Consider the following 11,577-nt stretch of genomic DNA (forward strand, 5'->3'; position numbering starts at 1 on the left):
CCCTTAAAAATTTCCAAGTTTCCGTAAGAGAAACAGGGAGGTCTTGTAGAGTCAATCTAGAAGGTGTGGAGATAAATCCTGCCTGGGCAACAGTACCACGTGCAAGTCTGAAAGAAAAGCAGAGGAGAGACAAAGGCTTTGGGGCAAAGCATTCACACGGATGAGCTGGTCAAAACCCTTTTGAGGTAAGCAAGAGAGGGAGGACCGCCCGGATGAGCGAGAATAGAGGTGGCCATGAAAGGTGACATCCACCAGGAGCCCAATGCAAGTGCTACTGGCAGAGTATATGGAAACGCCAGAAGAAGAAATGGTGGGGAGCCCTGAGCAGCGCGTGGATAACCCACTTCCAAGAGAAAAATTGAAGACTGAGATGTCATTGCAAAGATCGGCATTTTTTCCAATGGAAAACGTCCTGTGCTAAGATAATAAAAGAGAGCAAACATTTGTATCGTACTCATATTTTTAGCACTTTTCAAATAGTAGCTCAGTTAACGCTGACAACCCTCCGATATAGCTATTACTATCATCCCCGTGTGATCCAGGAGGAAGCTAAAGCAGAGGGAGGTTCTGGGCAGAGACGAGATTTGGTTCAGGGAGTCTGACTCTGGAGTGGGCTCTTAACCAAAGTGATACAGCTTCTCAAAGACCTCCTTACCGTCCCCAGACCCAGCAAAGGTCACTGACCACTCCCAGCAAAATGGAAGAATGCTATTAGTTGGAAGCAGTCATTTGTGTTCTCTGTGTAATCATGTCGTTACTTTTTAAGGCTGTGTTTTGACAAGTTCTCTCCTCTGGAATCAGATAGGTTTGGGTTCAACTCCCAGCAGTTACTTACTCAACATCTGCAAACCTTAATTTTTTTCTTTGTAAAATGGAAATAATCCTAACTCTGTAAAGGCTATGTGAAGACTAAACGGGAGACCACACTGCTCAACAACTAAGTATGCATAAACAGCACAGCAATCTTTAAAATGCAGATGTTGATTGGGGGTGAGGGGGGAGGAATTAGGAGGGTGGCAAAACTGTATTTCCAGCAAGATACTAGGTGATATAGATGTTATCAGCTGGTGAACAACTTTAAAGCCTTCAGTACCTTTTGGTAATTATAACTGATAATACTCTGTAACTACAGAATCAGTTAGTGGCTATGCCATTTTATACCAAAGCACTAATGAATGAATCATGTTTGTCTCTGCAGACTGCAGCCCACTGAAGAGAGAGCCTTGTGACCCCTTTCCCCACCCACAGCTCCCTTCATTCATACTAGAGTTCATTAAACTTTAGTCTCATACTCCACTGGCTGATCTGTAACAGCTAGGAATGTTTAATATTTCATTTCTGTCATGTAGTTAAAACTATGTCAAACTCCACAGCAAGTTTAGGTATCAGAATTAAACAGAAGCTCAATAAATTTGTCCTAGACACTTATTTCTCAGAGTACATTAACAAAATGGATAGCTTTTTCAAGCACCAAATGTATATGGATATATGTGTGTGTATATATATATACATAATATATGTATGAACATATTGTACAGTCAAAGGGGAAGGTGGAAAAACCTACAAACATTAAATTAGATGTATATATAATATACTTACTAGTTTGGTCCCTAGGACCTGGTAGAAAGGGCCCAAATGGAAACCAGTTCAATAAATAATTCATTTTTCTTGTGTCATGACAGGAAGGATAGGGAATCGATGGTCAGCTACTGCACTCAACTGGGTTAATCTGGGCTAGGGAGTAAAACTACAAATTGATGATTAAAAGCCTCCAGACTAGTCTTGGCGTTCTCATTTACTAAGTGGATTACTCACAAAGGAAGCAATATTTGTTCCTGCCATCTTTTTAACATTCCTCTTAAAACCCCTCTCCTTCTTTCCCAGAAGCTAAAGCTCCCATAAATCTGCTACTCCTTTCAGGGAGCACATTTTTATCCCCTTCTTCCAGGACCAGATCAAAACGCCCATCTTCCAAGGTTCGGGGCTGGACCACCAGAGGAAAACAGTAATTCACGGTGTGATGGATGGAGCCCAGACACTCCCAGGGACAGTTTGCATTGTAGAGGAGATTTTGCTATGTAATTGGTTCTATAGCTGTGTGAAAACTGGATGGCACGAGATGGGGTGGAACATGGGGAGGGGGGGCCTGTGGAGGGGGAATAACAGCTGCTCCAGCAAGTTCCCGGTCCTCTCAGTTTTCCAGGGTTTAACAAATGGACTTCCCATTTGAGGCCTGCACCATCCTCACCTTTGGGACTGTCCACTCCACAGGATTAAAAAACAAAACACCAAAAACCTATCACTGCCCGGAGAGGGAGCAGGAACTGAACTGTTTGCAGTTAATCCACAGATCACCAATCTCAATGCACAGAGGGTCTCCCATAAAAGGAAGTGCCCCGAGGCTGAAATTATGAATACCCAGCCTGAAAACAAACTGCAAACATGGAAGAGTTGCAAATGTGATGAAAACTCCAATTAAAGCTCAACACTCTGGACTTACAGTACTATTGTTCATTGAGCATCTCCTACTTCCATTGTTTCTAAAAATTCTGTTACTAAGACTTGGGCTAAATTTAGGACATTCTATAAATGAAAATTATCAGGTCCCTAGTGAAAGTTTGCTGCTATATAGAAATGTCTGTTTTTCAGGAGGAAAGAAAAGGTTCCATCTGGTTCTTAAAGTATAAGCTAAAAGAAAGGAAGAAAGCATTGGATGAAAGACTTGGAGAGTTGCTGAAAATTTAAAACACGTCTCATGAGGTGCAGGCTCCTATATTACTAATGAGTACAACACAGTCTCTAATCCAGTTTACAGCCAGCCATGGGCATTAGATACGGGCAACCTCATATTCCGATTTCATCACAACCCATAGCCCTTGTTACACTGAGGAATTTCAAACAGCTAAACACTCATTTATTTCTAGACCCTGTAGAAGTCCATTCTCTGTTATAAAGCCCTGATATTAATCCTCTCTTAAAGGAGAATAGCAGACAAACTAAAAGAAGTTTACATGTATCACTGATAGGAAGACAGTGGCCATGGGAGTTGCTGAGGGCAAGGAGAGGGAAGAAGAGATGTGATGTGGGGGCATTTTCAGGACTCGGAGTTGTCCTCAATGATATCGCAGGGACAGATGTAGGACATCATATATCCTGCCATAACCCACTGAATGGACTGGGAGAGAGTGTAAACTACAATGCAAACTATAATCCACACTGTGCAGAAGTGCCCCAAAATGTATTTATCAATGGCAATGAATGTGCCACACTGATGAAAGAATTTGGTGATGGGGCGGGGGGGAGGGGGCAGTGTGGTGATATATGGGATCCTCTTATATTTTTGTAATGTAACATTTTATATGATCTATGTATCTTTAAAAATATATAAAAAATTTATTAAAAATAAGTTTACAGAGCCCAAAACTTTGAAGTTCACCTGCTTCCACTATGATGTTCATGTATCAAGCAGAGAATTTCTTCAATTTTAAGATTATCACTCTGCTAACTTGCAGATCCTCTGCCCACTCCTACTCCGGGCTAAGATTGAATGCCGCTTCTCTCTGTAGGACATAGTAAGGAGACACTGAGCACCTTTAGAACTCCAGTAAGGTTAAATTAAAAGGTGTGCCAGGGCAATGTTTCAAACTGTAAACCTATATTTTCTTTCATTTTGCTTTACCAATCTTCATATCCCTTACTGGGCCAATTAATTCCCCTTCCCCTATCCAAAGTCTCCAAAGAAGTCTTCAAAAAACATCTTGACTACCAGGTATAACGCAATGAATGGCAAATAGGTTCTAGACATAGAAGTTCTAGCATATGACAGACACACAACTTCCTAGTTTCATGTTATCCTAAGATTTTCAACACAGGTTAGCATACAGGGACTCCTATACTGATTCTGCTTTTTTTCTTTTAATCTCACATCAGAGGGGTAAGGGTGCCAATGTGGTAACAAGGCGCAGCTCACACAAATGCATGAAAACCCGCTTAATATGCTCATGGTCCACAAAAGGATCGATGATTCTACATTTGAAATGGCAGTTTAAAAAGACACTTAAAGCTAACTCAAAGCTCAACTTTCATTTCATCAATGAAATGGGGCTTTGACTGACATTGGCCTAGGTGAGACCCTGCCTAGGTGATCCCACATCCAACCAGGGGCCCTTTGAAAAGATGGCGCTCTTCCTGTTTGGAATCTATGGGCAATGACGAGAGGTTAGCTGCCAGAGGACATCTGTTTGGGAAGCCAGCTTTTAAATTCAGGGTGAAGCAAAGATTTAGTTTTAGAATGGGATCTACTTTCTTGTTTGGCAGCAAATAGTCCTTATACTATTTCGTGGATCAGACTGACTAGACAGTGAACTGACACTTGGTGTGGGTTGATATCAATTATAACTGGAAATGACTGTTGCAAAAACACTGAGTATACCTTTCAACTTTATTTTTATTTACTTTAAATATTTAATGAAACCCAATTCTTGCCAATGAGACTAACTTGCCAAGTAGAAAAGTGATTCATTTTAAAGGTTCCTAGTACAAAAGTAAAAATAGTAGGTGCTCAGTAACTGTTTCCTGAATGGATGAAAAAAGCTACATACTTATGTAAATGACATTTAGTTTCTCCACCAATCTGAACTTTCCATAAAGGAAAATAAACATTCTTGCAGTGGAAAAAGAAATGGTGTCACAAACTAATCATTAAAAATCAGGGAAATATCTGTTTCAAACAAGGCAGTTAATCTTAATAGCTTCAAATAACCATTATAAAATAGTCCTGTGACATTTGCTAGAGCTGGTAAACATGCGTCCTTTCATGTTTTTAGAATGATCCCATCTTTAAGAGGAAAAGTTTCTCTCCTCCCTAATCTCCAAACTGAAAATAGGACTTCAGTGATTATTTCAATACATAAACTTCATGTTTTTTTTCTGTTAAGCAGATCAAATATTCCTTCCCTTCCTATGACAGCACCTGAATCAAAACTGGTTTCCCCATTAGTAAGCATTTTGCTCCTCCCCACACTTTGGGTGCCACCCGGGAAGGCAGCTCCTATGTTCAATTAGGGACCTGAAGGACAGATGGACAAACAGAAATCCTGGACATGTACCACTGGTCCCAGGACCTTTAGACTAACAGATTTCCTACCTACAGAATTCCTGAAAAGTATGTCTGGAATTAATCTGGGTTAGAGATAAGGAAGTTGAACTTACAAATGCATCCAAGTATATTCTAATGCGCTAATTTACAAAGTTTTGTTTGGTACTGGAGAGAGGGACAGTCTATAAAAACTGTAGCAAAAAACTATGATGTACTGAACCCACACTTCTATTAGTATTCTTTTTCTCTATAATGATAAAGAATAAAATAACAAATCTCTGACACCCATCTAAACTGTTGACAGGAAAAAGGCCATATTTTCGGGCAGACACCTGCCCTGAAGATGGAGGATAAGGGCCTAAACCTGTCAACCTGTGCTCTGTAATCCCCACCTGGGAACTAAGAACCTGCACCAACAACTGGATCATCTTAGATCACATCCACTATGTGGGAAAAAAGGGAACTAAACCTTTGACTTACAGCACAACCATTCAACAGAATTAAAACAGTGAACCAGTTAAAACTATTGCCACACCTCTCTCCCCACAAAACAAAAACAAAAACCAAGTACTTGTAGAGAGGACCAATCACAAATTCCATAATGCCTGTTAATCCTTTAGTGCTTTCATTTTTCAACAGGTCAAGAAGGGAAAAGATTAAAGGCATTTAAAGTAACAGGCTCTTCATCTTTTCTGAAATGTGCAATGTTAGGAGAAAATGAAAGCATCAATGTGTGGCCTCTGTGTTATCAAAAAGTCTATAGTACATGGTCAAGAGTGTTATTCAGTGTGACCCAACTGGATGAGATCCAGTCAGCACTAAGGTTAGAGAGCCTAGGTTTGTGATTAATAATGGTACCCCGGGCATTTCCTGGGGATTAATGACCAGCTGGAAGAGTGGTGACCTAAAGCAATGCCTTGGGCCAGTAACCCCAGCCAGTGATAAATCCCCAGGAAATGCCCTGGACCTCAAGCGTTACAGCGATTTTAATAAATACAGCAGGAAAAGTTTAATATCAGCTTTCTCCCTAAACCAAACATCCGTCTCACACTAAGAATGCTCAAACTTCATACAGTGAGTACTACAGCAGTTACTAGTTGGAGAGTTCCCTTGAATTTCTTAATGCTGAAAACCTATTTGCTCTAACTTAAGTGAGAAGCTGGCTGTTAAACATGTGCAAAACGGAAGAAATTATATCATTGATGTGGAGACAGTGGCCACGGGAATTGCAGAGGGCAGGGAGAGGGAAAAAGAGGTGTGACATTAGGGCATTTTCAGGACTTGGAGTTGTCCTCAATGATATTGCAGGGACAGATGCAGGCTACTATATAGCCCACCATAATCCACTGAATGGACTGGGAGAGGGTGTAAACTACAACACAAGTTATAATCCATGCTGTGTAGCAGTGCTCCAATATACTCACCAAATGCAATGAATGTACCACACTAATGAAAGAAGTTGTCAATGTGGGAGGAGAGGTAGATATGGGGAGTGGGGTATATGGGAACCTCTTAAATTTTTTAATGTAACATTTTGTGTGATCCATGTATCTTTAAAAAAAATCATAATAAAAAATTTAAAAATTTTTTAAAAAACTACTTTTTGTAGTGTTTTAACTAAAAGGGACTTAGCTGAGATAATTTTTATGAGCCATAATAACCATGTAACTACCACATGGGCACACAAATCTAGACTTAACTTGGGAGTTACATGACAATAACTCAAGAATAGTCAAAGAATTAGTACACAGTTTTATAGAGCTGCTGATTTATCTTGCGCTCAGTTAAAATAAAAGACTTTGACAGAGGGACTGCATTCCTTGGAACAAAACCAAACAACCAAACAAAACCCCCTAATCTTTCATGGATCTTTAGCCATGATTTATATGGCACTGGTGTCAAGAAACCAGGAGACAGATGCCAGTAGACAAACTGTGTCATTGAATCATTAGTATTCCACACAAATACGAACTTTAATAAACTTTCTTAGGCTTTTAACTCAATCTATGAGGTGCGACTCTAAACCAGAGCATTTTAATGGTTTTTACTCTACCAGAAGAATGTGGACATTTATTTTTGTTTTCAAAGAAAAAGCAAACCGAAAATCTCCAAAGAGGAGAAAGAATTCCCTTCTCCATCCTTAAAATGCTCTAAAACAACTTTTCTGCCTGTCAGAAATGTATTCTGCATAGTAGAAGTAGAGAAAGACCCACAGCCTAAAAGCCTTGTGTATTTTAGAGAGCTCTGGTGTTTATATTACCACTCACGGCCCCTTTCTCAGCTGGCCTTGAGGCTTGCCGATTAGCTGGTAAACGTTTGAAAGGGTCACTGTGTCCAGAACTGGAATTTCCACTTTGGAAAAAGCACAGAAGTACCTGCCATCTGTTCCTTGAAGGGCCTGCACTATACCTCCAACGTAAGGGTCAAAATTCCTACTTCTGCTTGATGGCAGTGAGGTCAAAGGAGTAAAACCTCCCGGGGCTACGCCTGCCTACAGAATAGAGCTCAGTCCCCAAAGACATCTGGTTTCTGGCTCCTAGAAAAAAAAGTTTCCAAAAAAAGGAATACAATTTTAATAATACTCAGGAATATATTCCTCCAGGAAAAATAAGCAGCAGCCGCCGCTTTAGCCCCAACCTCAACCTAGAATTTGCCACTGCTCAGAATGAAATAATTTTAGAGCTGAACGACTCCCTCAGGACCATGGAGCCCAGGGATGTGAAGTGATCAGCTTCCAAGCTAGAACTCTCACATCGATGTTCCTGCCACTCTAAGCGCTGTTTGTCTTGATTAATTATTTATCTACCTAAGTCTTATTTCTCCACCTGGACTCCAGCTCCATGGAGCTGGGATGAGACAAGCAATCATTTAGCGCACGGGGGCACTCCAATGCTGAGCCTGCCTGGTGATGCAGACACCAACTTTCCATCTCAGTAACTTTAACAAGTGACTTTAGTTTGTGGAAACTACATCCTAAGCATCACTTTACATTTGTCTATATATAAATTAGCACTCCACTGCCAATCTCTCCATGCTCCGACCCCTCTTCTTATAAAAAGAAAGGGGGGAGGGGAGGAAGAAAAGTTACTAGAAATGGGATAGCCTATTTTCTTTTTAATAATTTGTAACTGTTTCCCTACCTTTATAAGTTATGGGGAACTGTAACAGTGTTTTTGTCTAAGTTACTTCATTCACCGAATATATTTAAAATAATTGCTTCTTTTATATAGCCAGTGTTCCTTCCCTCTTTGCTTTATAAACTCACGCATTAACGAAGAGGTTGTAAACGTGGAGCGAACCCTTTTTTTGTTCGAAAACTTTCAAGCTTTTACCGCTAGGGCCCAGTGGCGATAAGGTCAGGTAGCAATCAATGGCCTATCTCTCCTGTCCTAGGGTTTGGTGTAAACTTTCCTGGAAACCGCCAACGTTAAGCTTCTAAAGGTGAAATTAACGTTGATGCCGTCTAGCTGCTACTTTTTAAAACTTTCCCCAAGCCCCGACCTGCATTAGCACAAAAGTTAGTCCCGAAGTGGCACCAGAGAAACATTTCATGCATAGAGTTTGGTTTGGTTACCTGGGTGGGGGAAACAATAGCAGGTGAAACTACTGTGGGAGAATTGGTGCTTCTGTGCCCATTGGCTTCTGGAAGAAGAGGCAGGGGGTCGTGTTTCACGGAAACCACCACCACCGCATCCACGGGCTCCGAGGGGCGGATACAAAGTCTTTTGGGGGAAGAGGAGCCGCAGATTTCCCCCGACCCGAACACCGACTCGTACAGGGCGCGCTTGGGCGCAGCCTCGGATTTCACGTCGGCCCCGACCCGGCTGTCTTTGGGGAGGATGTAGGTGGTCCCCAGCGAGGACGGCTGGGGGCGGTGGTGGTGGGAGGGATGGGTGGGGGGGGTGGTGGGGGTGGTGGCGAGCCGCGCCGTTCAGAGCTTCGGCGTAGCAGCCCTGCGGGCCGGGCGAGCCCAGCTTGGTGCCGATGCCCGCGATGCTGTTGAGCGTGGCGATGGACACGGCGCCGATGCAGTGGTTGGTGTAGGTCTTGGAGAGCTTGGCCGCCTTGGAGAGCATCTGCATCCTGGTGCCCAGCAAGTTCTTGCCGATGGCTTTGTTCTCGTACCAGGTCACATCGCCCTCGCTGCAGTGGTCCCGGGGCCGCTGGAAGAACGCCTTGCAGAGCGGGTTGCGCTTGGACAGGTACTTAACGAAACTGGCGTACGGGCAGAACTCGGTGCCCGTCTCGTACATGCGGGGCAAGTTCTCCTCGTCGCTGCTCTCGGCGCGCTTCTTGCTCCACGACGACGAGCGCGACTTGTGGTAGGGCCCGAGGGACTTGAAGTAGACGAACTTGCGGCCGTCCTCGTCCATGGCCAGCCCAAAAGAGTCCTCCTCCAGCTCGCGCTGGTTCTCGCGGCCGCGCGTGCAGAAGTACATGCACGTCTCGAACCAGACCTTGTTGAGCAGCCCGAAGGGCGTGCTGGTGCTGAAGACGCTGGAGGTGTAGAGCTTGCGCAGGTCGGCGCGCGTGATGGCTTGCTTCTGCACCACCGGCCCGGCGCCCTGCTCCTCGAGCTTGCGGATGACCGCGGCCAGCGTCAGGTTGGCGCTGCGCAGCTCGGGGTCCTTGGTGAGGTCGAGCGTGCGGCAGTACGGGGGCTCGTTGAGGTAGCGGTTGAGGGAGCTGCGGATGCTGATGAGCGACGACTTGCTGTAGAGCTGGCCGCTCTTGGAGCGGGCCTCTGCGTAGAAGGAGCGCAGCACGCGGCACAGCGCCCCCTTGTCCATGGTCTCGAAGTCCGGGCTCTGCGCCTTCTCGCTCAGGTACTCCCGGAAGATGCGCACGGCGTAGCGGGTGGCCAGCCGGGTGTTCTCGCTCAGCCGGGCCCGCTCGGGGCGCTGCAGCAGGTCGGGGTCCAGCTCGGCGCCGTCCCCGGGCGGCGCGCCCCGGGCCCGGGGTGCCAGCAGTCGCGGCGGCGCCTCGGGCTCCAGCGCGGCGCTCTGGTCCATACGGATCATATGGACCGGCTCGGGCTCCAGTTCCTCCCCGGCCGAGTCTTCCGGCTCCAGGGGCTCGTCCCAGTCCAGACCCATCTCCTCCTCCTCCTCCTCCTCCTCGTCCTCGTCCTCCTCCAGCCCCCCACCTCCGTCCTCCTCCTCGTCCCCCGTTATCTGCACCTCCTGGATCTCGTCCTCCTCCTCCTCTTCTTCCTCCTCCTCGCCCGCGCTGCAGTAGTGCGGGCGGCTGTGGCGGCGGCCGCGGCCCCCGGCACCGCGCTCGCCCTCGCCCCGCTCCCCATTGTTCTCCGCGGCCGCGGCGCCGGCGCCGCTGCCCGCGCTGGTGTTACAGTCCCCGCTGCCAGGCATTCTCGCCATATTGCCGTCTCTCTGCCAGTCCTCGGGCAGGGCGCATGCGCTATATTGGACCGCAGCGCTGAGAGCTTTTGTGTTTAATGACCTTCAGCTACCGGGAGGCGAAGCCGGGCTCTTAAAGGAGCCGCGCTCCAATTGTCATTCCCGAGCGCTGCTCCGGAGGGGCAGAGGCGAGCCGGGGATGGAGGGGCGGGGAGATGGGGGTAAGTTCGGCAGAGTGTGGGTAAAAGGACAGAAGCTGAAGCGACCCTCTTCCTCCTCCTCCACCCCGCTCCCCACGTCTAAGAAAACTTTGAAGGAAAAAAAAAAAGGAAGGGGAGGGAGAGTTGTCGGTGGGGGTGAAACACTCCCGACTTACCCTCTGGTAGAGCGGCGCGCGGGCCCGGGCGGGAGGGAGGGAGGGCCGGCGGGAGGGCGGGGCCGTCTCGCTTCTTAAGTAATGCCCGAGGAGCAGTGCCCCTTCCACCGCCCCCTCATTGCCCCCCGGAGCCAGGGGTGCGGGGCGGCGGCTGCGTCGGGCGGACTGCGGGTGCTGCCGCGAGAAGCCGGTATCTGGGGCCGCCCGGAGCCGAGCGGAGCAGGCAGGCTAATGAGCTGGGTGGAGGAGGCACGGCGAGGCCCCGCACCCTCTCGGCGCCCGCGGCCAGGGCGCAGCGGGCGAGGCCTGAGAGCGGGATGGGGCTGGCGGCGGGCGCTCCCCCACCTACTTGCTGGCGGCGAGGCGCGGGGGCCTGGGGCCAGCCGCGCGGCTCCCCGCTCCCTTTCCGACTCTCGCAAAGGAGCGGAACACGCCCCACGTCAGGCTCATCCCTTTAGACTCTTCCAACAGCCACTTTTAAGCTGTCATTAAAGACCTCGGGCGCTCCCCGTAGGTCTGGGGCAAGTCTGCGCCGGTCCAGCCGGCCCCGGGGAAGGAGCGAGAAAGACTGGGAGGGGCGGGTGGGAGGGGAGACGCGCGGGGAGAGGCGTTCGGGACCCCAGGGACCCCTCCCTGCGCGCCGGGGCTGTTCCCTCCCTGCCCCGGAGCGAGCTGACACAACTCCCGCGGGGGAGGCGCGCCACCTGGTCAGAGCCAGGGAAAGTCGCGTCCCTAAAGCCTGTCGA

The 11,577-nt window shown here is 47.4% G+C and overlaps 1 protein-coding gene and 1 pseudogene across 1 annotated transcript in view; both read right to left on the reverse strand.

The window, feature by feature from the left end:
* KCTD1 (potassium channel tetramerization domain containing 1) overlaps positions 1 to 10,785 on the reverse strand; it is a 101,237-nt gene extending 90,452 nt beyond the window's left edge. Inside the window, 2 exon segments of the mRNA XM_058277567.2 lie at positions 8,673 to 8,999; positions 9,001 to 10,785. Coding sequence (XP_058133550.1) covers positions 8,673 to 8,999; positions 9,001 to 10,476 — 1,803 coding nt within the window. The 5' untranslated portion in view covers positions 10,477 to 10,785.
* Positions 3,925 to 4,018, reverse strand: LOC111765743 (small nucleolar RNA U13; annotated as a pseudogene).
* Positions 10,786 to 11,577: the final 792 nt, after the last annotated feature.

Source organism: Dasypus novemcinctus, chromosome 16 (assembly GCF_030445035.2).
Source record: "Dasypus novemcinctus isolate mDasNov1 chromosome 16, mDasNov1.1.hap2, whole genome shotgun sequence".
Classification (NCBI taxonomy): Eukaryota; Metazoa; Chordata; class Mammalia; order Cingulata; family Dasypodidae; genus Dasypus; species Dasypus novemcinctus.